We start from the raw sequence: 24,956 nt of genomic DNA, 5'->3' as shown, positions 1-24,956 counted from the left end.
ACACACACACACACACACACACACACACACACACACACACACACACACACACACACACACACCATCATCAGTGGAGTATCCGGCTATAGATGAATTATTGAGGACTTGCAGGGTTGGGAACAACTTCACGCTAGTTTGTTTTGTAGTGGCATTACGCCTCCTCCCACCGAGCACCCCCCCCCCCCCCCCCCTCTCCTCTGCCCCAACAAACACACTGCAGGGCATGAGAGAGAGAGAGTGGGCCCCCAACAGGATGCTATGGGATGTTGGCAGCTCTGCTTTGCAATAGCATTCTGGGAAACTGCTGCAGTATTGCAATGCAAAAAAAAAAGTATTGCTGTTATGGAGTCTTGATATCTTACTTTGCCAAAAACAAAAGTCAGAGTTGTTTCTCAAGCAGATCGACATGAAATTCAATACATGAAGTTGACTGATGCACCTTTGCTGATCCTATTATGTTAGAAACCTTCCCACAAACACCAAAACGTTAGATTTATTTCATCCTTACTGTCCGCCAAATGTCCTGGGAATCCATGAGATCAGGTCAGGCAAGACAAGAGTTTGAGTTATTTAGAGTTAGAGTTATTCATTTTGCACAATTCAAACAATAAAATCTAAAATAATCAAAGATAACAGAAATAAATGAATCACAGTGCAGGAAGAGACAGAAAGCCAACTTGGCTTATTTGAAGCCTCCACCTATATAACATTAAAATTTTACAAAATTACAAAGAAAAAATAAAATATGCATCAGACATTACATTACAACAAAACAAAGAAAGAAAGAAAAGAAGAAAAAAAATAACGTAATTGTGTCGAGTGTGAGTGAGCGTGTGTGTGTGCATGTGTAATATAACAGCTAAAACAAGAAAGACATGAAAACTAATTAACAAACTGTTACAAAACAGCAATCAGAGTTTCTTTTAGTCATTTTTTAAAACATTTTACAGAGGGACATTCTTTTGTTCGGTGGGAAAAGGCATTCCATAGTTTGGTTCCCTAAATCTTATTGAAAATTGACCTCTGCTCGTCAGTAACTTAGGAGGATGAAGACGTGAAGATTGACGAGTTGAGTGAGAGTGAACCTGTGAATTAAATTTATAGAAGGTCTTGAAATGATCAGGAATATTCCCTTCACCTGAAAGTATCTTATCAATGAAAACACAAGTTTGTGAAATATTTATGTCATAAATGGTAAGAATCTGCAATTTCTGAAATAGAGGAGAAGAAGAGAAGTGTGACTGATCGGTTAAAAGACAAAATGTGATTTTAGTTTTAACTTAAATTATGTGTCGAGATGGACTTTTTGCACAGTATACTTTTAGGACTCTGCGTGTGCGTGTGCGTGCGTGTGTGTGTGTGTGTGTGTGTGTGTGTGTGTGTGTGTATGTGTGTGTGTGTGTGTGTGTGTGTGTGTGTGTGTGCGCGGTAAGGCAGTAGCACTTCACTGCAAGGCTGACAGCTGCCTCAGGCACACACAGGAGATGCTTGATGGGAGTCACAGAGGCCAAACAAGCTGTACATCAACAAAATGCTTTGTAGGATGATATAGCGAGAGGCCAAACACAAAAAGCACGGAGTGGTTACAAAGAATGAAAGATATCCAAAGCCTCCTTTCCCCCTATTGGAATGTACAGCTGGGTATTCTTCCTGTCGATGGCCAATATTACAATATTGCTGAAGCGTTTCAGCGATGGAGAAAGTACGTTGCTAATAGTCAAGTTTTCTCTCAGACCACTTGAATAACAATATGCTGAAAGGTTATTGTGGAATTTTTGCCGAAAATGATACCAAATTGTGGCAGCCGGAGGGGCAACCCCAGAGGGGCAGTGATAGAGGGACGATATTGCCTGACATGGAGGCGGAGCCCCCATGTCAGGGAAGGGAAAAGAGCGCCAAACCACCATCAGCCCAACAAGCAACACCTGAGGAGGAGAGACGAGGGAGCGACCACACCCTATCAGAGGAGGAGGAGGGGACTACAAAAGGGCCCAGGCAACAGGAAACCGGGAGAGAGTAGGAGTGGAAGAGGAAGCAGAAGAAGTAGCTGATCAGAGAAACCCTTGGAGAAGACTGCCTTACCCCTGGATCACCCTGGAACGTCTGACTACCCGCCCGGCTCACGACCCCTGCCTGTACGACTACCCTGCTCCTGCCCGCGCCCTGGACCGTCTGAGGAATACCCGCTGTGCACCGACCCGTGGACTTGGACCCCGACCCTCCCTCTGGAAAACGGACATTGTGTTCTTGAGTGCCTATCCTACCTCTTTCCCCTCTCTACCTTCAGTAAAAACCTCACTTGAACCGTTTATCTGCCGACTGGTTGTGTTTATTGGTCAGTGTTGTCGTGAAACCCCCTGTCCACCCCGGGGGCTGTCACAAAATATAAACTGCCTTATCACAAGTACTTACAAAACTATGCATGACACAGGTTTTACGGGCATTTGTGGGCCGGACATCACAAAGATATTTTCGACTGGGTTTGGTTAATTAAGGGGCCTCACACGTTTTTTTTTGCAGAGTAACCGGGGGAGGGAGCATGGACAAAGACAAGCTGAGAATATCCAGGGACGGAAACACACCAATTGCTAATTGTCATGCTCTGATGCTGCGGCAACATTCTTGCTTTTACAGCTTGATAGTATTTCTCAAGTGCCCCTGTGCAGCACAAACAAACCCCCGCTGGCTGCTGAGTGTGGTGACACGGTGGCGTTAACAAAAACAGGGGGGGGGGGGCTTGTGATCAAGTGTTGTTTATTTCTGTGTTTTTCTCATCTTAAAACACAGGTAGGAGTTCAGTATCACAACTGTCAAATACAAAGCACCGGCTTGGAGTATGTCTTTTTTTAAATTATTCTCATTTTGTTTTTCACACCAGGCACGAACAGCGGCCTCCTGGGTGATGGTTCTGTTTGTTTGAAGGTTAAACAGCAATCTAAAACATGACCCGGTGCTTTAGGAAATGGTCAGCACGAACATATATTTGCAGCTAATGGGCTGAAAACATGCAAAAAAAAACACCAGTACGATTGAAGTTGAATCTCTTCCATATAGAGTCAAGGCACAGCAGAGCTGTGGGAGTGTAAAATAAATGCAGCAGCAGAGCAGAGCCTGATGCAACACTCTGCTTTTATTTCATAGAAGTGGCGAGTAGAGGTTTGCCAAATACTCTGTGTTACCTACATTGTTAAATATTAATAAGGCACAATAAAAAATTCACCACCACCTACAGTGAATATTGTGTTTACAGTAATCACTACATGTCTGTTTCTCTTTATTGTCTCGCCAGTTGGCACCAATAAGATTGCGGATGCCTTTTTCCAAAGGACGCCTGTATCCCTAGAAGGCATCATCAGGATGGTTGTAGACGACATAGTGCAATTAAAATGACAAAACAGGGCGCAAACATAGCTCCATAAACTGCCAATAACCCAATAGCAGAGCAGCAGCAATTAAAAACAATCTCACTCATCATCACTTTAAATCAAAAAAAGAAAGAAAATGAAACGTGAAATGAATGTGTTGTGAATTCCGTGCAAAAGGACTTGCAGCGGCGTACGTGACGGCTCTCCTGCTCCATTCCGCTGATTGTCAGAAACATCTCTCAGGCGAGAGAACAGATGTCTGGAGTTATTTGACCGGGGCTCTCCATGCTGTTCTATTCCCACTCTTCCCCCCTCCCCTTATTTTTTATGCAGCCAACGACAAATCTCTTTGCAGTGACAAGGCATCGCCTGTCGAGAGGATGCTTCCATTGAGAGGCACTTCCTGATATGAGAGGTGCATTAATGAGATTAACCCACGCACACTATTGCCGTTTGATACGGGGGCTTAGGGGCTCATGTCACTCTGTCACTTCTCTACTGGCATGATCCGCAGGTAATAGAAAGTACGATGGTGTGTGAGCAGGAGAAGGCAACTCAAAAGATAATCTAGAGTGGGAAAGTGTTGCACTGGGCACTTCTAGGGCCGGGCGATCAGGCCAAAATCTCAAAACAATATCCCCCGCAAATATTTCACATCAGATTTCATGAGAAATTTCAGTGAGCGTGCGCTTGATTTGTTATCATTTTAAAACGGCCCAAATTGTGTATCATCATCATATCTCGGGATATGATTTTATCGTGGATCAACATATTGAATTATTGCCCAGCCCGAATACTAACTCAGTTATGAAATATGACTATAAAAGTAAAAAAAAAAAAAAAAAAGGTAAGAACAAAACCTGCCTCTGAAAATGACAGAAAAAAAGATGAGTTATGCCGGTCTGCAGACTTGATATCTCCTCATCATATCACAGACAAGAATCAACTATTAAAATCAATAAAGATAAAAGCATCTTTCACAAGAGAAATGCTATTATCCCAACACCCCGAAGGTGTTTGAGTATTTAAATGAATTACCTGCGATCCGGTGACCTCAGTTATATTTCACGACCACATTAAATATCATGAAACCAATTCCAACTGTCTGACAGAGACAACACAAGCTGTAAAAGCAGGGCTCGTATACATTCATCCATTCAGGTCGAAAAGGCAAACGACAGCTCGCTTCACTGGCTCCACTGTGTGCTGCACTGAGAAATGATTCACTTGATGAGAGAGTCAACATCCATTCAGCTGCACACAAAAGGGCTACAGGTTGTATGTATGCTTTGAGTCCACAGGGACCGAAGCTGCAAACATATATAGGAGGCACAGGAGAAAGCTGAATCAAAGATACCAGAAAAAATGGGCACATTCACCTCGCCGAGTATTGTGAAGTCTTGGCGTGGGCTCGGTGCGAACTTCTTTAATTTCAAACGGTAAAAAGGTATGTAACCTATGTGAGGATGAATGCGTGCGAGAGAAGCCTCGTGGCAGCCCAGAGGGAATGTACGATGCGCCAGAAGCAGCAGGAAAGTACGTGAAGTGCTGTGTGCGACTCTCTCAGCTCACACTCCTTTCGATCAATGGCTGAGATAGATAATAGCCTCCATAGAGACGTGCATCTTACATCCTGTCTCTCTCTCTCTATCGACCGTGGGGGCGACCGTGGCTTACTGGGGAGAGAGGGTTGTCCGCCAACCTAACTGCTGCCCGGGCGCCTGTCACTGGCAGCCCACTGCTCCCTATATATACAGGGATGGGTCAAATGCAGAGAATGATTTCCCCACCGTGGGACTAAGAAAGGAATGTTTCGTCTTCTATCTGCATCTCTGCACACTCTCCATCTCTTCCCTCCTCGCTCCTCCCAGCCATCAGCAGCAGCAGGAGGAGGAGCAACGTGGGAAGCCCACCAGCTCCAGTGTGGGCAAGGCGGGCAGAGCACAAGACATGTCACCAACATGTCACCGTAGAGTCCCGGGCCTCCTGCTAACAGCTGATCCTCGAGGCCCACCACCTCCATCAACGTGGAGAAAATCCACTCGCCAACTCAGTTATGCAAGAGGTGTGAATTAAACATGAGGCTACCACATTGGAATGTATTCACACACACACACACAATATGTAATCATATGTAACAACCCCATCTGTATGCGGACGCCAGGGGGGGGATTTGTGAGGCAAGCAGAGCACACGGAGAGCTGATCCACGCTGGTTGTAACATCACACACACGACTGAAACAGAATATGGACGTCGAGGCCAGACAGGTGAGAGTGACAGCGAAGGAACAGATAATGAGGAATCCCTAGGAGCTTTAAAGAGAGCAACACAAAGAAAGCGAGCCTCGTGTGGGAGTTAAGCCTGGAGCCAAAAGCAGAGCCGGTTTTCTCCCCATCTCTCTTTATGCCTCTCTATCCCTCTGTTTCTGTGTGTGTGTGTGTGTGTGTGTGTGTGTCTCGCTCCCTTTCCTCCATGCCCGTTATTAATCATCCTTGGTTAGTGGGGCAGAGAGCGTGGTGTTAGGAGTGTAGAGCCAGGAAACACACATACACACATACACACACACACACACACACACACACACACACTTTCATGTGCATGCACACTAATGGACTCATAAATATCTGCAAATATTTAGCCTTTCATCTCTTGTTTGCTTACAAAATATATAACATTTATCCTAAAAGAGAAAGAAAATGCAGGATGCGTATGACTACACACACACAGCACAGAAGAAGGCATGCGTGCACGTACAGCTGATCTTCAGGGAACCTGGCCTGACGTTCTGGGGCTCAGCTGCTGCTGCCGTGACCTTTTTGATGTTGTTGAGACAGTCCAGCCCCAGCATACAAGCACAGTAATGGCCATCTCCCTCACCGCCACACACAACTGTATCTCCTCAGAGCCATTAAAACCCTTCACCTGAGCTACCTCAGCTCAGGCCAGAACCAGAACCAGAACCAGAACCAGAACAGCAGCAAGCCATCACAGCTATTAGAGCTCATTATCAGGGTGTTTGGATGTTGCAGCCAGCATCCTTGGAGAGCTGGAGGACAACGGGGTAAGGTGCGGCGAAACCACTCCGGCTTCTGCAAGCCAATGGGAAGCGCAGTAGACTGAATAATGGAGGGTGTAATTCGGCCTTATTTCTATGCATGGAAGTGCACTTACACTGGAACGCTCCAACTGGGCCACATGCCATTATTACCATTATCACTATTCGATCTCCCTGAGAAAGCGGTGAGAGAAATGTCCCATTGAGTTAGATGTCTCGGTACAGTAGGAGGTTTACAGTAAGTCACTGTATTAACCTTATTTTTTTATTCTATTTTGCAATGGTTCAGTCAAAAGTTTGGGCATGTCTGTCATATCACAAGGAGACATTTGAACCTATTGCAACGTATATGAGGAGGGAGTCACTGATGTGATTTGAATTTTGATTTGAGGACGTTTGTCTTGAGATGAGCACTAATAGGGGGGGGGGGGGGGGGGGGAGATAGGGGACGCACCTGGTTTCACCGTCTTCAAGCGAACCGGCTCCGGAAAGTGGCGGATGACAGCCAAGGTGTCGCGGTTTGTAAGTCCACTGACGGGCGTCCCGTTCACCTCCAGCAAGACGTCCCCGTAGTAGGGCAGCTTCCCCACGTGACACACCAGCACGTCCAGCTTCATCTGGCCCAGGTAGGGGAACTGTCCCAGCTCCGCTCCTCCGAGGACCTCCACCACTGAGCCAAAGTCCCCCACGTTCCCCCATGACACCGCGCACTCCACCACTTTACCGGACCAGTGTTTCTTCTTCTTCAGTGTCCTGGACATGGTTACTCCCTTTTACGAACAACTAGCGATCAAACGGGTTACCTCGGTTTGCTGCTGTTAGATGAACGCGAAGTGACGCGGCCTAATAAACCCTCCTGAGTTATTCGCTCGACCTTCTGCTGCAGCTGATGGGAGTTTCATCTTCCTGACATTTGGGAGGCCGATTTTCACCCCGTGAATCCGCCGCCGAGGTGCGTCATCCCACGGGTTTGTGCGCACAGTTGCAATAACTCCGAGCGCTCCTTGTGCGTAAAAGCAGGAGAGCTGAGCGCGGCGGGACTGTTCAGGGGGAGCAATTCAGGTTTCACTCTCTGCCACGCTCCTCCGGCACGGTACCCGCGCTTCGCTTCGTCTCCCCGGGTCCAAACTAAAATGTAAACAGAGTATTTGTCACTCACTCGGCGGCCGATGGTGGAGCGTCTGCCGCCCAAACGTTGCGCGTCAACGAGAAAGCCCTCATACCTGTGGGCAGGCTGAGAATAGACGGGGCGGCGGCGATCACCGGTTGGCGGTTCCTGCGGTCGAGATCCAGCCCCACGGTGACTGTACCGACAGACATCTGCGAGCGTTTTGTCCGCTACAGGTTTGAACACACCTGGCACCGCCAGGAGAGACGTTGCCAAGCTCCTGGAACGCCCCTGTTCTTCTTTTTTCAGGCTCAGCAGCAGCAGCAGCGTTTTGTAGTAGACGCTCACGCTGGCTCCATCCTCCGGTGTGCTGTGGTATTAAATACAAATCAATAGAAATAAAGCACACACTGTCCAGTAATGTTCACTGTCATTTATTGTCATTTTAGTCATCTGCATTTGTTTTGTTTTTAAACATGTCTTGAATATCAGGCAGAATGCGTGTAACAAGTACGACTAATTAAAAATACACAGAGCATGTAATGCTAATAATAAGCGCGCAGAACAAATTCCACCCCATTCATTTGCAGTGAGGTAAGTATTGTTGGGGTTAAACGTACATAATACGCGTCTCCACAGCGCCGCCTACCGACACAATCAGAGAGATGTCCTGCTCCAGGTCGCCCTCCCATCACTCACACTTGCATATACACAGCATCGAGCTCGACTGCCTTCAGCCGCATTTCTCCACTATGCTCGAGCTACAATGAGTGTTAAGCGTTCATTATTACGAGACTGCTGTCTTTGTTTTTCCAATTGTGTGTGCAGAAAATGCTTAAAAGTAGCTTTAGTGTTCATACTGTATCAGACCTAATGATACATGTATCAGTAGGTCTGGTGCAGAAAATCTGACCTTTTTTATTCGAGGGGGAAACTCCCGTAGATGTTCAGACCTAAACAGTTCCTGGCCTCAGAGCACATATCTAATACAATCTCATTAATGCCATACAACTGAAATGTTGGATTCATGATACAATGATACCAGAACCGGATGAAAAATCCAACATGATGCTAAATGTACAGGGTGTTAAAGTGCAAATGAATTACACTTTTGTAAATATCACTTCATCTGAGGAGATTACTGGCGCAGCTTCACAGGGTGCTCTGAATGATGCACAGTCCTCCTCCTCCTCCTCCTGACAGTCATATGTTAATGCCGTGTAGTCGAGTTAATTAACCTTCCAAGAGGAAGCGGGGAAAACACACCGCCTGTAGTATATATATATATATATATATATATATGAAGCAGCAGTATAGTTGCTGTTCTCTGGGTGTGATGTATTAGAAGTCTGTGTTTAAGTACTGAGTCGCCACCCTGGACGTCGGCCTGAATAATTCATCACCTTGTGGAGGACGATGAACAATGCTACCGTGCCTTTGATGGGGGACCGGGGATCCAAACTAACTGCAGACTCTTCAAAAGGCTCACGCGCAGTCAGAGTCGACTCGTAGCCAATGAATCTACTGGGCTGATGATGGACTAACAGTCTTTTCAGGCCCGTATTAGTGGGCTTTGTGTGGGCAAATCCAGATTACAGATGGCTTGGCTTTTTTTAAATCGTTCCATGTTGTGTGCCCAGAAATGGTGTTGTGGTTAAGACCCCCCAGCGCCTGGAATTACACGCAACCTCAATCAAATCCTGCAAGAACTTTCTCTCCTTTTTCTTTCAGCCCCCCTGCCTGTGAAAAACACACACACACACACACAATATATGTTGAAACATGAGCAGTCCCTGTTTTTCTCTCTTATGTTTCATTGTAAAATCAATGTCTTTGGGTTTTGAACAAACCAAACACTTAAAATATGTCACGGAAAGACCCATCAAGAAACTAATCGACAATGAAAGTCATCCTATATTTCTACTTGAGGAGAGCATCGCGGCAGACGACCACAATCCAGGCCAAATGATCAGAATTCATGTTTAATGTCAGAGTAATGGCTACGTAACAAAAAGGCTCTTCAGACATGCTTTACAGAATGTACAGGTAAACAAGGTCCCAAAACAATACAGAAGACGAAGACGAAGAAGAAGAAGAAGAAGAAGAAGAAGAAGACGACGACTTTGGTATGAAGTCATGAAGGACATTCGGAGAATAAAACAATGCTAATGCAGATTATGTACTGTGCTGGCAGAAACTACTGAACAGTGAATCGACACGTAGCTCCATTAGGATGACTTATCACTGCAAGGTGTTATCTGAACGTCTCTATCGTCAATGGGGGGGGGGGGGGGGGGAGGGGAATTGGCCAACAGTCAGAAAACAAAAACGCTTTCATCTGCAAATCATATCTGCACGCACCACTGAGACAAAACATACGTGTCGTCCATTTCAAGCAGCAGTGATACAAAGTAACAATAACTTGTATGTCCAGGATACATTTTGTGACACTACACCGCCACACATTCGCTCTATAAGATGAACTTTTCAGCGTTACTGATAGTTCAGTTCATTCTCTCAACATTACAGAAGTGACAGCAATAAAAAGGAGCGTTCACACTCGGCCTGTTTATTAGGAATCCCGAGATCAAACTAAGGCAAGCAGCCCTGGAATAAATCAAACCCTCATGAAGGTTTTGTTGTTGAAACGGTTTGAGAAAGGCGTGGCCTCCTATCCTCACTGATGTTATGGGGTGGACAAAATAATAGAAGCACCTGTCGATTCAAAAAGCACACAAACCACATCCTTCCAAAATGACCATGAAATGTAATCAACACCTCTCTAAAGCTCTTTTAAAAACCTGAACATTGATGAAGGTTGGATGCATTACAGTACTGCGTTCGTTTGAGCTCGGTGAGCCAGATCAAACGGCCACGGAGTGTAATTTGCATTTCGAGAGTCAAAACCAGCGGCAACTTAGAAGTGCAATAATCAAGGTTTTTTTTTTTTTCAGGAAAACTCATCAAACCCGATTAAACAAGGCCACGTTCTTTCACGCGAGAGGCATTTCCAATCTTCAAAGCAACTTAACAGCCGACATGTGGAAACAGAAGTTTGCTGAAACTGGCAGCTGCTCGTCTCTCAGTGAGGAGGAAAATAATCTCACCTCAAGAAGAGGCGTTCATCTCGTTACCTAAACAAACAGGTGATTTCTCACGTCTCAAACCTCTCTGCAGATGGACTATAGGACATGGAATTCAATAGACTACCAGCCTTTTGTACACGTACATATATGTATAAAATAACACAATACATTCTCATGTTTCACAGTCCCAAGTGAAAACCTAGACTTAATCAATACCTACGGAAGGATCGGGAACGTTTGGAGATAAGACTGTGATGATAAATCCTCACAATGTAAAAAGGCATGCACACTGCATAATAATGTTTACCACCATTAAATTAAGTGCTGTAAGATATGATAAGGGAGGGGGAACCCAATCAGTGCATACATATACACACGCCATAATGTCACCTGACTGACGTTACTGAGAATGCTTGTTAAAAAGGCCGTCCAACAGACAACCATTCAAAACAAATTGCCAGCAAAACCATGATTGTCACATGTGCACAAAAATGTTACGCGTTCTCCCCAAACAGCTCATCATTGTGAAGACACATAAAATGAAGGAATTACCAATCGACATAGGACAAAAACAAGATTGGATAAAGACGATATAGGCTATATACTCATATATAGATATATATATATATATATACACTCATAATATACACCACATTCTGGTGTCAATGTCTCTGGGATTTGCATAACAAGATACCAGACGGCATAGCTTTGAGTCAGTCGGGATGGCTGTGGGAATGTAGGGCGCATGTGTTTTCAATGTTCTTTCCTATATCAACAACCACAAACTGCTGGTCAGGGAACTACACTCGGCACCCGTTTAAACCTCCCTTCTTGGGAATAGGTGGTTTGTAATTTCTAGTCACGTGAGCTGCTCCCAACAGGTGTCCGTACCGGGAATGATGAGACAAAACTGCCAGAGTGACGTGCGCTGGCGCAAAAAAGATTTCAGCTCCACAGCAGCGGGGACGGAGGAGAGAGCTCGCCAAGGCTCCACCACACCTTGGCGTTCTCTCGCGGCAGCATCCGACATGGCTCTTTAAAGCATACATTCATAGCCTTTCTCTAGAAAGAGAACAAAAAGAGTGGAGGACGTGGGGGGGGGGGGGGTAAATCGAATCGCTGGTCCATTTCTCCAGTCCGACACGGCGGTCGCTCCACGGTGATGGAGAACGTTCGTATGTCCTCTTGAGTGAAAAGGGGAATGTAAACATACAAGAGAGCATCTTTGGCAGAATGTGAGGAGTCTCTTTGGAGGTAGTGGGCAAAGGGAGGGCGGGGTGGGGGAGGGGCTGCAGCAAAGGGAGTCAGAGGCAGAACGTAGGTGGAGGTGGGAGGACCGATGTGGGAGCAGGATGCTCCTGAGGGTTAGTCCTATCAGAGGCACGTCTGTGGTCCTGTGTGCATTGGCCGGGGAAACAGTCCGCCTCTGCTTCACTCGGGTCCTCTGCCCCGTCGGCAGTGGACGTCAGAGGAGGCGTCCTGTGTACTGTCACTGGGTGCTGCGACGCGCCTGCTTGGGCTTTCGTGGACGGACCTTCGCCTTCTCCCCAGAAGGACCTGCAGAGATACTCTGCAAACACGGTAAAACACAATAATTAGACGCCTACATATTATCTCCCACCAACTGATTTACAACCAAAAATATTGCAAGATTGCAAGATTTAGAACAAGCCACAGAAAGGGGGGGGGGGAAGAAAAAGTTAACAGGAGTTTTTTCTTAAATAGATTTTTCAGTAGCTGCAGGAGGGAGAAAATTCAACATGTTACCCCAAAACACCTCAGCAGGTAGGACATGATAGTTGGCACCTAGACAAGGGATGGCACCATTACCGTCCTCCGTTCGGTCAAATGTCTCACCAGCGTAGTGCTCCGGGGGGGTGTGGCTGCTCAACCTTTTGTCATGCGAGGTGAGAAAGTTGGAGGAGTCCAGGTTGCTAATGAGGCTCTCCAGTGCCCGGTCCTCGTGCTGCTCACTGAAGCTCTCCTTCAGGCCCGGCAGAGTCTTGTCGAGCGGGTCGTCCTCCCCCAGATAGGCGTAGGGGCAGTACTCCCGCGTGCGAGAGTAGATGTTGGCGTTGTCGTAGCAGTCGGAGCAGATGACCAGCGGGCCTGGACCGCCACCTGGCGAGAAAAGAAGGAGCGGCTCGATAAAGTGTTCCTTCCCGGTCGCTTGTTTCGCCAAGCCTCTTCCAGACCACGGCTTCAGTTTAAGACTCGGCCGTTGACTGACAGTTGATATCATAATTCCAAAAATCCTTCCGATACGAAGAAAACTGAACTGAACACTAAGAAAGAAATAAAGAAATAAAAAGACATAAGTGCTTGTCTGTAGCCGACACTGACCTGTGGGGAGTCCAGCTATTCCCTCACGGGGCTCTCCAGGGTGGAAGCTGCTCCGGCCAGTGAACAGAGAGCCAACCCTGCAGTGCAGCATGCCGTTCCCCTCAGTTTCCGCCTCGTTTGTCGCGTCTCCATAACACACACCTGGGACATAAATGACAATAGTCAGTGACCTCATTTTAAAAAGGATCCGAGCATGGGAAGGTCAACAACCTTTGAATCCTGAAAACTCACCGTCTGTGCCCTTGTGGACGTATCCATTGGAAAGGGGAGGCATGAGCTGCTGGTGGCTGCCAGCCTCAGAGTTACTGTAGCCTTCCTGAGGCTCTGACAAAGTACCCTGAGAGGACAGGTAGCTGGGGATGTCTGCTGGCAAATTCATCTCATCTGGAACAGACAGAGACACGTTTTGTTACACGGCATCGAGTTCTGTGAACAAGGTACATCTTTAACGATACATTCCCAACACCTTTACATGCTCTGAGGCACATCTTTATGACCTTACTTTCTCTTAAACAGTTATGTGTCTGAACTGCTGACCTGTGCTGCTGATACTGTAGTCCTCGCTTTTCCTGCGCATGTGATAGATGACAATGACCCAGACCAGCGAGGTTCCAACCACACAACACACCACCACAATCACCACGATGCCCACGGTGGTCCAGCCGTCCTGGTCGTATCCCGTGCCCGTTTCGCAGTTGGGCGATGGCGAGACGCTCAAGTAGATGTGGCCGCGCTCCGTTCCCAGAGTGTTCGACATGATGCAGGTGTATTTCCCGGCATCGGCAGGACCGGCGTCGACGATGATGAGGAGCTGGTTGGCTGCGGCGAAGAAGTGGCGCTCGGTGAGCAGCAGAGGCCCGTCGTCTTTGGTCCAGTTGAGACGGGGGGCGGGGCTGCCGCCGGCTATACACTGAAGTACGGCGGTTTCACCACGCGCCACTGTTCTGTCTTCCAGCGGCCGCATGAAGGATGGAGTTTCTGGAAGAGAAGATTTAGTAAGGATTATCAGTGACAAGTGTTCATGTGGTGTACGAGGTCAAGCTGGTCATTTCTTCATGCTCATGTTTAAGCCGTTGTGTGTTTAAGTGACTGAGTGAGTACGACTGATGCAGCTAACCTCATAATACTTTGGGTGCTCATTTTACACACGGACCTTTGACGTAACAGTTGTGTGAGAAACGCTCCATTCAGCCAGATTCAAGTGACTCAGCTGAGTAGTAAAACATGGTGTACATGCTCTGTAGATCAGAAGGGCGACTCACCCAGGACGGTGAGAGTCGCGTTTGCAGACAGGCTGCCAGCTGCATTTTGAGCCGTACAGCTGTAAACTCCCATGTCTTCCGTCTTCACGTTGGCGATGAAGAAGATGTCATCGTCTGGCATCACATGCATCCTGCGCTCCCGGGCAGCCGGGAAGTCGGTGCCTCCGTCCTTCTGCCAAGCAATCTGGGGTGATGGATGGCCTTCAGCGGCACACTCCAGCCTGGCCATGGTCCCGGTCCGGATCGTCAGATCCATGGGAGTCTTAAGAAATGTTGGCAGCTCTGGAAAAAAAAGAAGAGACATTATCATTCGTGGGACAGATAGATTACAATGATGTGAGCCGTACCAGCACCTCATAGCTTCAAGAAAGCAGAAAACTGCAAGAGACAATCGTATGAGCCCAACCGATAGACATCACAGTCTTTGACAAACATCCTCACCGTTCACAGTGAGCTTGGCCCTGTTGGAGTAGTTGGAGCCAAAGTGGTTGGAGACCACACACTGGTAGCAGCCCTCATCGGTGAAGTTGACATTGAGGCGGTGCAGCACAGTGGTGTAGATCAGCTCTCCCTCCTGGTACTGGGCGTAGTTCTGCACCTCTGCATCGTACAGCACCTCCCCGTCCTTCCGCCAAGCTGTGGTCATCGGCGAGTCACTGCTGCTGGACGCCACGCAGCTCAGGGTCACGTTGTTGCCCCGCATCGCCACGTACGTCTCAGGGTGGGTTGTGATCCGAGGCTTGGGGAAATCATCTGTGGAGGGGCGGGGACAGAAAGCGTGAATTTTCTTCTTTTTTTTTTTTACAGCAGACCTCTTCACTTAAAATGTAAGATATTAGTTGTTGTTCAACATAAAGTACGCCAATACAGGAAGAGCAACATGGCGGTAGGCTTGGGCCTCTATTGGGACCGAACATCTGTCCCCAGTGTTCCAGACATTTTGTGCAACTGGTTATGAAACCTGTGAATAAAACTTTATGAGCCAAATAATGATAATAATCTACGATAAAAGGAAAACTCAATGCCCCTTCCTGCCTTACGTCAACACTTCCCAGTACCTATGTTGGATCGGACTGGGAACCGTACAAGAGAAATACAGAGAGAATGGGACTGACCACAAACAAACTGTTCCGGGCTGACGGACAGGACATTGTGGCCAAGAAGGCCGGCAGGATGAGCACAGACAGCGGAGACAGACTGCTGGAACTGGCTGACAGTCAGCCAGGGCCCGAGCCACTGCATGTGACAGTCACACAGCAGGCTGCTCGTGTTCAGGACGCTGAGAACACAAAGGTGATGGAGGAAGCGTGAGATGAGTCACTGTGAAATTAGTTGGACTCTGCTGCAGAGATTAATGAGGACGAGATGAACCCACTGAACAAATGAATAGGGATTACAGGATGGGTTGGTGAACATTACAGATGGATTTGTGATTTACCCTTTTAGAAAAGAAAACATGAATTTACTCGGTTGAAATGAAGGTTCAATTTACCTAAATATTACAAAGAGGGCAATTATCTACACCGACAACATATCACGTGCTGCTTGAGTAACATTTGCATCAAAACTATTCATGACACACTTTTTCGATAAAAGGTTTGAATAGATTCACCCAAACAGACGACCAACGACCAGAATCCCATTGGCCTAAAGACCGTCTGGGGTGAAGTGTTGTATTGCCAAAGCTACTGTAAGCTGTTTCATTGAGCTTCCTTGTAGGGAAAAGCTCTGAGTGAATTTGAGTTCCCTCTCCATGTAGTATGTGTATGGCTTCATTGCCAACCACGCCTCCACAACCACGTTTTAATACACGTAAGCCGAAAATAACCTTTAATTACGAGGGTGTAACCATTATGTTCCTGTAGCTATGTTATCAGGCAAAGCCAGTTTATCCACTCGCCAAGTGAAATAGAGCTATATTCTGTTAAAGCCGCAGACTCATTAATAACAGAATACGACTGCTGTCACGGTACATTTTCTGGGTTTGACAGCCGCTGGGGCATTTCGTTAGCCCCCGCCTGAGAGGCCCTCCTAAGATGGGCTGATGGAAAGCTCAAACAGCCAACGGACATTTCCACCGTCTCCCTCACAGGCAGGAGAGACGGCCGCCCTAATGACGCTGCTGCAACTCAAAAGCGGAATCACAAACATGTGCGTGACCAACTGCAATCTAATGACTCAGCAACAACACACATTTTTAAACGTCTTCGCCTCAAAAAATGGAGTGAAGAATGAAAGTAAAGTTACAGTGCTCTCATCCATTCATTACTAAACGCTACAGAACGTCAACAATCTTCTTCATTCAACTACATAACAGCAATTCAAAATGCTAATTATGTCCTGATCATTAGAATTCATTTTTAATGAAAGCCACATTGTTACACGAGTCAAAGAAACAATAACAACACGGCTTCCAAATGTGCTTATGAGAGCTGGAAGATTCATTCAGTGACTACTCACAACACTTTGAGCTTCATATGGGACAACGCCTCGGGGTGTATCGACATGATGCCATTCTTGCTGAGGTCCCTGCAGTGGACAGAATCATGGATCAGACACATGTGATTTGATCAAGATGGCATCCAACTTTACAAGCATAAGACTACAACAGTGGTATCTTCACTCATTCAACAACAACAAGAGATCCTTCTGAGACACACGTAGGACTGCGGCTTTACTCACAGGTGCTCCAGCTCCTCCAGGCCCTCAAACGCTTTCTTTGTGATCGATTTGATTTTGTTCCGCTGTATGATTCTGTAAAAAAAACAAAATGTCACATGAGATTCAGGAAAAAGCTTCAGCCAATAAACCTAAATTAGGACGTTTCAGCAGCCTTTCAATGCCAGTTAGAGGAAAAGCTGATTAAAGCATCACATTTCTCGCCAGAAACGTAGTGAGCAACCAAATATCTGGAACACGATGAAAGATCCACCTGCCACGTTCCTCTAAATACAAGATATTTTACAAGCAAGGATCTTGTATTGAATCAGAATTACATATCTACATGTGTACAATCCGAGTGTCCTCACAGTGTGTTCAGCTTCTTCATTCCATCAAACACACCGATGGAGTCTTCAATGGCCCAGGAGATTTCATTATTGCGGATATCTCTGAAAAAACAAAGAGTGACATTTAAGATATTAAACACTGTAAAAACAACAACATAATCACATCCCCCGTCTGTGTAAAGAGATCCACATTATTCCCACTGTGGCTGTCGGTGGCAGTGACTATTAGACCTGAGACACCATCCTTCCACGGCGCGTTACAGTTCGCTGCCCCTGCGGTGGTTCCGACGAGGGGACACGAATTGGCTCCGTTTAGCACGGGGACAGTTCATGGGTCCACTGGGAACACAGAGAAGCCTTGCGTTTCCCCCGATGGTTATGGGCTCTTTTGTTTCTCTTTCCTGCTTGGCCACCTCTGAAAGAACTTCAGCCCTCTCCCAAACTCCACGTCTCCCATGAAAGCTCCGAGGATGGTCAAAACTCCCAAATATGACCCCTTCCTCGTTGCAGCTCGGCGGCTTAAGCGGAAGTCTGCGCGGCAAATAATGACTCAACACCTTCCTCTCCTATCAACACGTCTTAGCTCGCAGGTAAATGTGTGATGAAGACGAAATACTTGCTCAATTAGGCTGAGAGTCTGAGCCTGAGCCACAAAGTATTTTCAGAGCTTTTGTGGTGGTGTTAATATGGCTCAGAATAGGGATGTCAGTTTCGGTTCATTTGCTTTCGATAGAGGACACCCATTAACTGCCAGCTAACCGGAAAAGAAAAGAAAAAACCTGAAATAAAAGAGGCGCTTTCCTTTTACTCTGGCGATCCGTCGTCTCAGTGAGCTTTGACGCATGATGTCAAAGCTCTATATCCATCCAATTTAGATCTTTGTGGGGGGTTGTAAATGCCTTTTATTCATTAGTTCTGTTGGCTTCGCTGATGTTTATTGCCGCATTTCGATCAGGTCACAGGCGCTCCCTATGGATCGGCCATCAACCGTTTTCAGCTGGTATTGTTCTAAATAGTTTGATCGTTGGTCTCTATAAAGGCCGATCAGACGACGCATCAATTCTGAATTTAAACGTCTACATCTCACATTTGTCTGCGTCTTGCCTGCTCTTTAAATCGCGCTGTGATCGACACTGCACACACACCTCCATATTGTAAATCATAAGTAAACTATGTACAGCCACGTAATGTATTTTCTTGGCCCTGATATGGGATGTATTAATGTAGGAGGACATTGTTGTAAAAAACGTTAACTCCCATTAACTGAATGAACAGAGTGGTGCACAAGATCGAGTGGTATCAAACACCAAAGAAAGCCAGAGCTGCTGTTTTACTGGTTGAGCATATCGCTCAGTATGTTGAGCATCATATATGCTGATACTATTTCATGCCTGCTTGATGAAATATATTAAAAAAAACTCAAATCCCAGACCAGAAGAAGCCTCGCTCTACCCACACTAACAAACGACTATCAGCCTCGATCAGCCTCGATCTCTCGGCCTCTGGCTCAGTGTGGAGACCAGTTTACTCGCCCACGCACAATATTACAACAGCCTTCTGTCCAGTAGACGGCTCACGTGGAAAACATGGACTCAGCACTGAGGGCGCCTTTCAAATATTCAATGTAGATGCATTTGCTCTGGGTAATAAAGCTCCCAGCGATGTAACACTTGTGCGTGCTTCAACTCATTTGAAATCAAAGTGAACGGCAGCACAGAGGACACAACACCAAGACGTACTGGATTCTATGGAAACAACACAGTGGGTGCTTTGATCTCAGACTACACATGAGACTAATGACAAACAGGATCTGATCGCAACAAAGACTATATTAGAGGATGCAGACAATTTCTACTGTGGACTACTTTAGACAGAACTACACATGAAGAGTGAAACAAACACAGACCTACTGTAGTTAGCAGCCTTCATGGGAATGCAGAGCCAAGAACATGTCAGGAGGGTTATATTTCGTATACTGCGCAATATTACACCTGTTCGATCAAATAGGTAATACAGATTTCAGACAGCTTTCTCCGAGTAGCACTTACAGGGTGCGCAGACTTGCCAGGCCGCTGAACACTCCCTCCCCCAAATGGCTGATGGAGTTGTCTCCGAGGTTCAGGCTCTCCAGGAGACCTAATCCAACAAAAGCCGTCTCCTCAAGTCGAGTCAGATGATTGAAGGACAAGTCTCTGCACAAAACGAAATATGAGAAAGATTATTTCAAGCTAATTATGTATTCAACACCAGCCTTGTACTGCACTTTTAAGAATAATACTCCAAAATGAGGCATTTTCACAAAAGTTTACAAAAAATAAAATTAAAATTAAAAAAAGGATGGCGTACATCCACCAGAGCCAAGACAGCACTGAATGAGCTCCAGACACCAACTGCACTGCAAGATAACAGTAAGTCCTCTGAGCCCATAGAATGGACTCCAGAGCCCAGGGAAAGAAAGTAAAAACTCTTAGCTGCGAGGGGATTCTAGCTATGAAGCAAACACACTCACAGTTCCTCCAGCTTTTGGCAAAACTCCCAGGCGTCTGGTCGGATGATGCCAACAGCATTCTGGCTGACCCGCAGGACGCGCAGCATGCGCAGTCCATACAGCCAGCCTTTGTTGACCTCTGTTAGGTTGTTGTGCTCCAGCTCTCTGAGACAGAGATGGGATAAACACAATGGCGTTAACAAAAAAACAACCGTGATTACATGAATTGCTTTGACAGATGCGTAAAAATACTGAATAGGTTGTGAGGTTTCCTCCTCCTTTTGCATTTTTCCCAAACAACATTTTGTGCATTTACTGTAATCTTTGTAGCTTTTTCAGCACTGTTACACAATTCCCGAAGCACTAACTGTTAAATGTCACTTTAAAGAAGAATCGACAACACCAGACTCACAGTTCTTCAATGTTGTTGAGTCCAAAGAAGGCTCCATCCATGAGCTTCGTGATGCCATTCCTCTGCATCTTCAGTGACCTCAGTGAGTCCATCCCTTTGAATGTCAGACTGTCCACGATCTTGATCTTGTTACGCTTCATTTCACTGCAATGAGAGTAAAGACCAGCTTCCTTCAACAGAGTACAGTTATACCCAAAGAAACCAGAGCCATTGGATTTACCCAAATTCATCCGGCTTTAATCCAAAGATGTGTCTGCCGAATATCAACTGTTAAAACTCTTGACAAATTATTTTAGTTTTTTTGCACTAAAACACATCGTGCGATACTTACAGGAACTGAAGCTGTGGAAGTTTGAAGACTTTGGATGGCAGCACAGCTAATCTGTTCCTGTTCAGCTTCAGCACCAGCAGGGAGCTGGAGATGTTTTCAAAGCAGCCGGGCTCGAGGACGCTGATCCTGTTATTACTCAAATTCCTGTGAGATAAAAGAGCAGAAACATTGGAGCCAAAATCAAGAGGGAGAAGACAGTTTGCTCTGTAGTTAAGTCTGCTGCATGTGAATATCTGCATACAATAAAGATGCTTACTCAACAAAATCTAACTTATCAAAACAAGGTGTCTTCTGTGCTCAGCCAGAACTGCTGTCATCTTACTGTTGCTGATCTTGAAGATCATTTATTCCATGATGAAAAACACTCTTAAATGAAGAGGATTACTTACAGATATTTCAGCTGCACGGAGGCGAAGGATCCAACTTTGAGCTCTGAGATGGAGTTGGATGTCAGGTCCAGTGTCTCCAAGGAAACGTATGGCTGCAGCTGATGCATCAACAGTTCTGAGATCCGATTGTGGACTCTGAATCACATAAAAACAATAAGACCGGTATTAGTTTTCTAAGTCATAATGACACAGAGATGCACAAGTCCAACCTTTTTAAGTACCGTTGCCTATACGTGGGCTTTGGGTATTGGCGGACACCGAGTACCGATACGATACCAGCGTCATTAATAAGCTGTATGTCTCACTGTTAGAACTGGCTGGGATCATTCTTTTACGTGTGAGGCAACATCAGGCTTGACTTGAACATCGCTTTCCTCCTTTGTTAAACTAAATGTCTACAGACAGTTAATCTCAGACATAGTAGAAAAAAATAGTAGAACTTGTTGGCGTAGCAAGTGTGACATTTTTCCAAACAGCTGACATGCTGTTATCTCTCTCAGCTATGCGGCCAACTGGCGCGCTGCTGAAGCATGACGTAGAACGCACAAGTGTAATCAGACGTAAACATAGAACCGAATAGAATAGAGCGGCTCCGTTGTCACCAATACCCGATCCAGGTATTTGACACGGGATCGGTCCGATATCAGTATCGGATCAGTGCATCCTTTCTGAGTACTACGTACTGAGTACTTTCTGAGTCTACGGGATACTCAAATCATATCAACATGAGGAAAGACTCATATCTGTTGCTAAGTTACAAAAGAGAATACCTAAATTGTACCGTAGGTTTTGGTTTCACTGTATTTCCATACAAAACATAACAAGGCATCAAAAGATTGAACATTTTGAATTCCTCCCAAAGGGTCCTAACTTTAAAAAAACAAGATGTCTGTGTTGACCTTTGTAAATAAATGTTAAACAGTATTTTTTGCTGTGAGAGAAGCATGTAAAGAAAGAAAGACGTGAAAGGAGGCGTGCCTTTACGTACAGAAATTCAAAGCTGTTTTAAGTATTTGTGTGAGTCGTGACTGGAGAGGCGAGACAACATGATGGGGAGTTTATACTTACAGTGACAGCGACGTGATATTTGAGGACACATCTCCAAGAAAGGGGAGGACAGTCAGTTCGTTGTGATTCATGGTGCTGAAATGAAATTCAATTAAACATTAGTATCACCTTAAAAAGACTGAAGCTGGGAAAAAACATCTGCTGCGGAATAATTGAAAAGCGCACAATAAAAAAAGAAGATTAAACTCCTTTCAGCATCGGGCAGATCATAGGTTATACAACACGTTCCCAAAAATTCTGAGCCATTTACCCACCAGGGTTTGATAGTTCTGTTCAGTTGTCAGTTTATTAACGACCCGAGCTAAAACTACAAACTTCTATTCAACAGACAGGCAACAAATGCTACCACTAAGAAGGTTGTAATATTTTGTAGAAACATCAGAAAGAATGCAATGCTAATAAACAGCACCACAAACTACGACCTCCAAAGTGGCCGCAAACTGACAACTGTAAGATAATTCTGAGGACTTAACGTTATATTTCAGTCAGAGTTTATACGAGGAATGGATAAATTCGTTTGCAAGTAACACACATTATGTTCCACTGGTGCATTCATTATCTAAATAACATAAATTACTGTTAGGCCATTATCACAACGTTATGGTCTTAGATAAGTGGCTAAACTACATCTAAACGTGATAACGTGGTGTGTTATGATGCACCCCTTGGTTGAGCAACACACCAGAGCTGTGGATTCAGTGAGTGCCACACATCTGCATCGTACTGTTTGTGTACTTACACTTGGGTTATCCCGTCCGGTGGGTCCCCAGGAGCAGTCGACAGCCTTTTCCTGTTGCAGTCCAGAATACGGACATCATCTTGTCCTTTTGAACACGAGCACGGAGCAGGACAAGACTCCAGAGCCCAGGCACTCAAACTCAGCAGCATGAAAACAAGGGCCGAAGGAATGGGCCAACCCTCCGCCATTTTAAACGTCTTCCCACTGGGGGCTACGTAACGTTAGCTACGTGGCTAACTCGCTAATCTGGCACTGCTAAAACAAAACACCATCAAAAGGTTCCTGCAATTTGATATCAGTCAAATTAACACATACTTCAGGTTCGTAGTGCCATGATTCGAGTCGGAACCGTAAAATACATGTTTTTCCAACTTGCGTGAGACATCCCAGCAGAAATGTCTCCCCTTCTTCCCAGTGCCAGGAATTCCTTCCGCTCCAATCTGGACAGTGGATACCCTCCCGAAGCAACGTTAGCATATGCTAGCTCAATGCTGCGCTAACTTGCTCCCACAAATACGCCGCTTTCCACCACACGACATCGGTTAAAGTCCATGCTTGGTTAGCGTTTGATTATATTGAGTCATGTAAAATAGTATTTTTGCTTAACCCGGTCTGTTTAAAACGACTTAAAGATATTGTATCCGTCTTTCTGTCCCACAAGAACAACAAAGCGCATTGAGCTGGTGGCATTGGATATCCTAGATCCCGCCCCTTTCCAGCAAGTTTACAGTTATTCTATTGGTCTCCACTCAAACATGTCAAACACTTGCAACAATTTGATTGGATTTCTGTCCAATATATTTTTGTGGCAGCCTTTAAGGGTTCAGAACTGCCCGGAACTGCCTTAGTATCTCATATCTTTGCAATTACTGGTGGTCATTACCGCGTTATGCCTTTTGAGAGAGAAAAAACACATTTAAAATGTTTTTGTTGAAATGTATTTTGTGTTTCCATATCAAACTCACAATGCCTCTTTGAAATTAATAAACAATGGTATTGGGTTATTATCAGAATTATTATTATTAGAACAAGAAGTAGTGGTAATAACGCAACTTTATTCATGCAGCACCAGTTGCTGTGTCCATCGGTCTCCTCTGCTCTCAGTCTGTCGTGGATGTGTAAAGAGCTGCAGGTCTGTGTGTCTTTTTGACCGAGGCCGGGGGTGAGCAATCCAATAAAGCAGCAGCATCCCTTAAACTGGAGAATTTAATGCATGCCTTTACATAATGGGCATTTTCTTTCCCACTTGCTGGCAATTGAGCTGTAAATACGTACCTCAATAGATCTTGGCTCCCCTGTCTCAGTTTGAAGTCCTTCATCAGTCTGAAGCAAACAACAAGCAACCATGTTTCAAGAAGTTTCCTGAACCAAATTTACCTGGTAAACAGTGGCATGGTCTCCATGTTCTTGGTACCTCTTTGATGGCACACCTGAACAGGTAAGCTGAAATGTGATCATTGATTGGATTGAAGAGTCCCTGAACAAAAATGCCCAGCTAAACACATACATGTTGCATGTTGTCAATGATGAGAAGGAGGCTTATCAGTCGAGCCGCTTGCCTCAGCTGCGACATGGGGTTAATATGGTCCTGGGGACACCTACTGTTGCTGGGACTACCACAAGCGGTTTTTTTGCCAGGTCTGTCTGTCTTTGGACAGATTTTGTAACAGCAATAGCAGCAAAACTCTGCAAAATGAAAGGTCATGAAAGGTTACAGGTTACAGTCAAGATCGAAATGAAGGTTGAGTTCGACGGTGGATGTGGTCGGAGCAAGGGAAGTAGGGGGGTAGGAAGTGGGGAAGGGGCCATTGGCCCCTCACTTTACGCTCTTGGAGCAATTTGATGTCGTGGCCAGTGTGATCCCATCACCAAATGGTCTATAGTTTACTTTTGTTGTACTGCATGCAGCCCTGGAGACATTAAGTATCCCCAGTAGGGGTGTAACGATAAGTGTATTCGTATTGAACCGCTCGGTACGAGGCTCACGGTTCGGTACGCATGACGAACCGAATACGTTTGAAAAAATAAAATGAAATAAAAATTCTTTAATTAACCAGGTAGTCACATTGAGATTAAAAATCTCTTTTGCAAGACGTAAGTAACAATACAAGATGTAAGCAAGATGTAAGTAACAATACAAGATGTAAGCAAGATGTAAGTAACAATACTTCATAACATTAAGGAGCAGTTTTTGTTTTTTATGCTTATGTGTTGCTAAGAAGACACCCCAGAAGATGGGTCACTCAGGTATAGTTCCATCATTGTTCAAAGTCAAAGAATAACTTTATGATGTTAGTTGTA

General features: G+C 45.5%; 2 protein-coding genes across 4 annotated transcripts in view; both read right to left on the bottom strand.

Moving 5' to 3' along the window:
* Nucleotides 1-7,574, bottom strand: part of magi3b (membrane associated guanylate kinase, WW and PDZ domain containing 3b) — a 116,924-nt gene extending 109,350 nt beyond the window's left edge. The window contains exon 1 of the mRNA XM_079265964.1: nt 6,876-7,574. Within this exon, the coding sequence (XP_079122090.1) occupies nt 6,876-7,182 (307 nt within the window). The 5' untranslated portion in view covers nt 7,183-7,574. The remainder of the gene's footprint in view (nt 1-6,875) is intronic.
* A 1,750-nt stretch (nt 7,575-9,324) lies between these two features.
* On the bottom strand, nt 9,325-23,330 carry lrig2 (leucine-rich repeats and immunoglobulin-like domains 2). Of its 3 annotated transcripts, none has more exons than XM_079265738.1 (18): nt 22,656-23,330; nt 21,917-21,991; nt 20,849-20,983; nt 20,460-20,603; nt 20,129-20,272; nt 19,738-19,881; nt 19,277-19,420; nt 17,250-17,330; nt 16,903-16,974; nt 16,681-16,749; nt 15,336-15,499; nt 14,662-14,973; nt 14,221-14,502; nt 13,496-13,936; nt 13,190-13,342; nt 12,959-13,099; nt 12,446-12,736; nt 9,325-12,185 (listed from the first exon to the last, which is right to left on the bottom strand). In XM_079265738.1, the coding sequence occupies exons 1-18, from the start codon at nt 22,841-22,843 to the stop codon at nt 11,920-11,922; spliced, it is 3,246 nt and encodes a 1,081-aa protein (XP_079121864.1). In that variant the 5' UTR covers nt 22,844-23,330; the 3' UTR covers nt 9,325-11,919. The 3 variants fall into 3 exon arrangements, with proteins under 3 accessions (XP_079121864.1, XP_079121865.1, XP_079121866.1); XM_079265739.1 differs by having other exon boundaries at nt 9,326-12,185; nt 12,473-12,736; XM_079265740.1 differs by having other exon boundaries at nt 11,965-12,185; nt 12,393-12,736.
* Nucleotides 23,331-24,956: the final 1,626 nt, after the last annotated feature.

This window comes from Melanostigma gelatinosum, assembly GCF_949748355.1.
Source record: "Melanostigma gelatinosum genome assembly, chromosome: 3".
Lineage (NCBI taxonomy): Eukaryota > Metazoa > Chordata > Actinopteri > Perciformes > Zoarcidae > Melanostigma > Melanostigma gelatinosum.
Note: the sequence above shows the minus strand (reverse complement) of the source record. Positions and strands in the feature narration are given on the sequence as shown.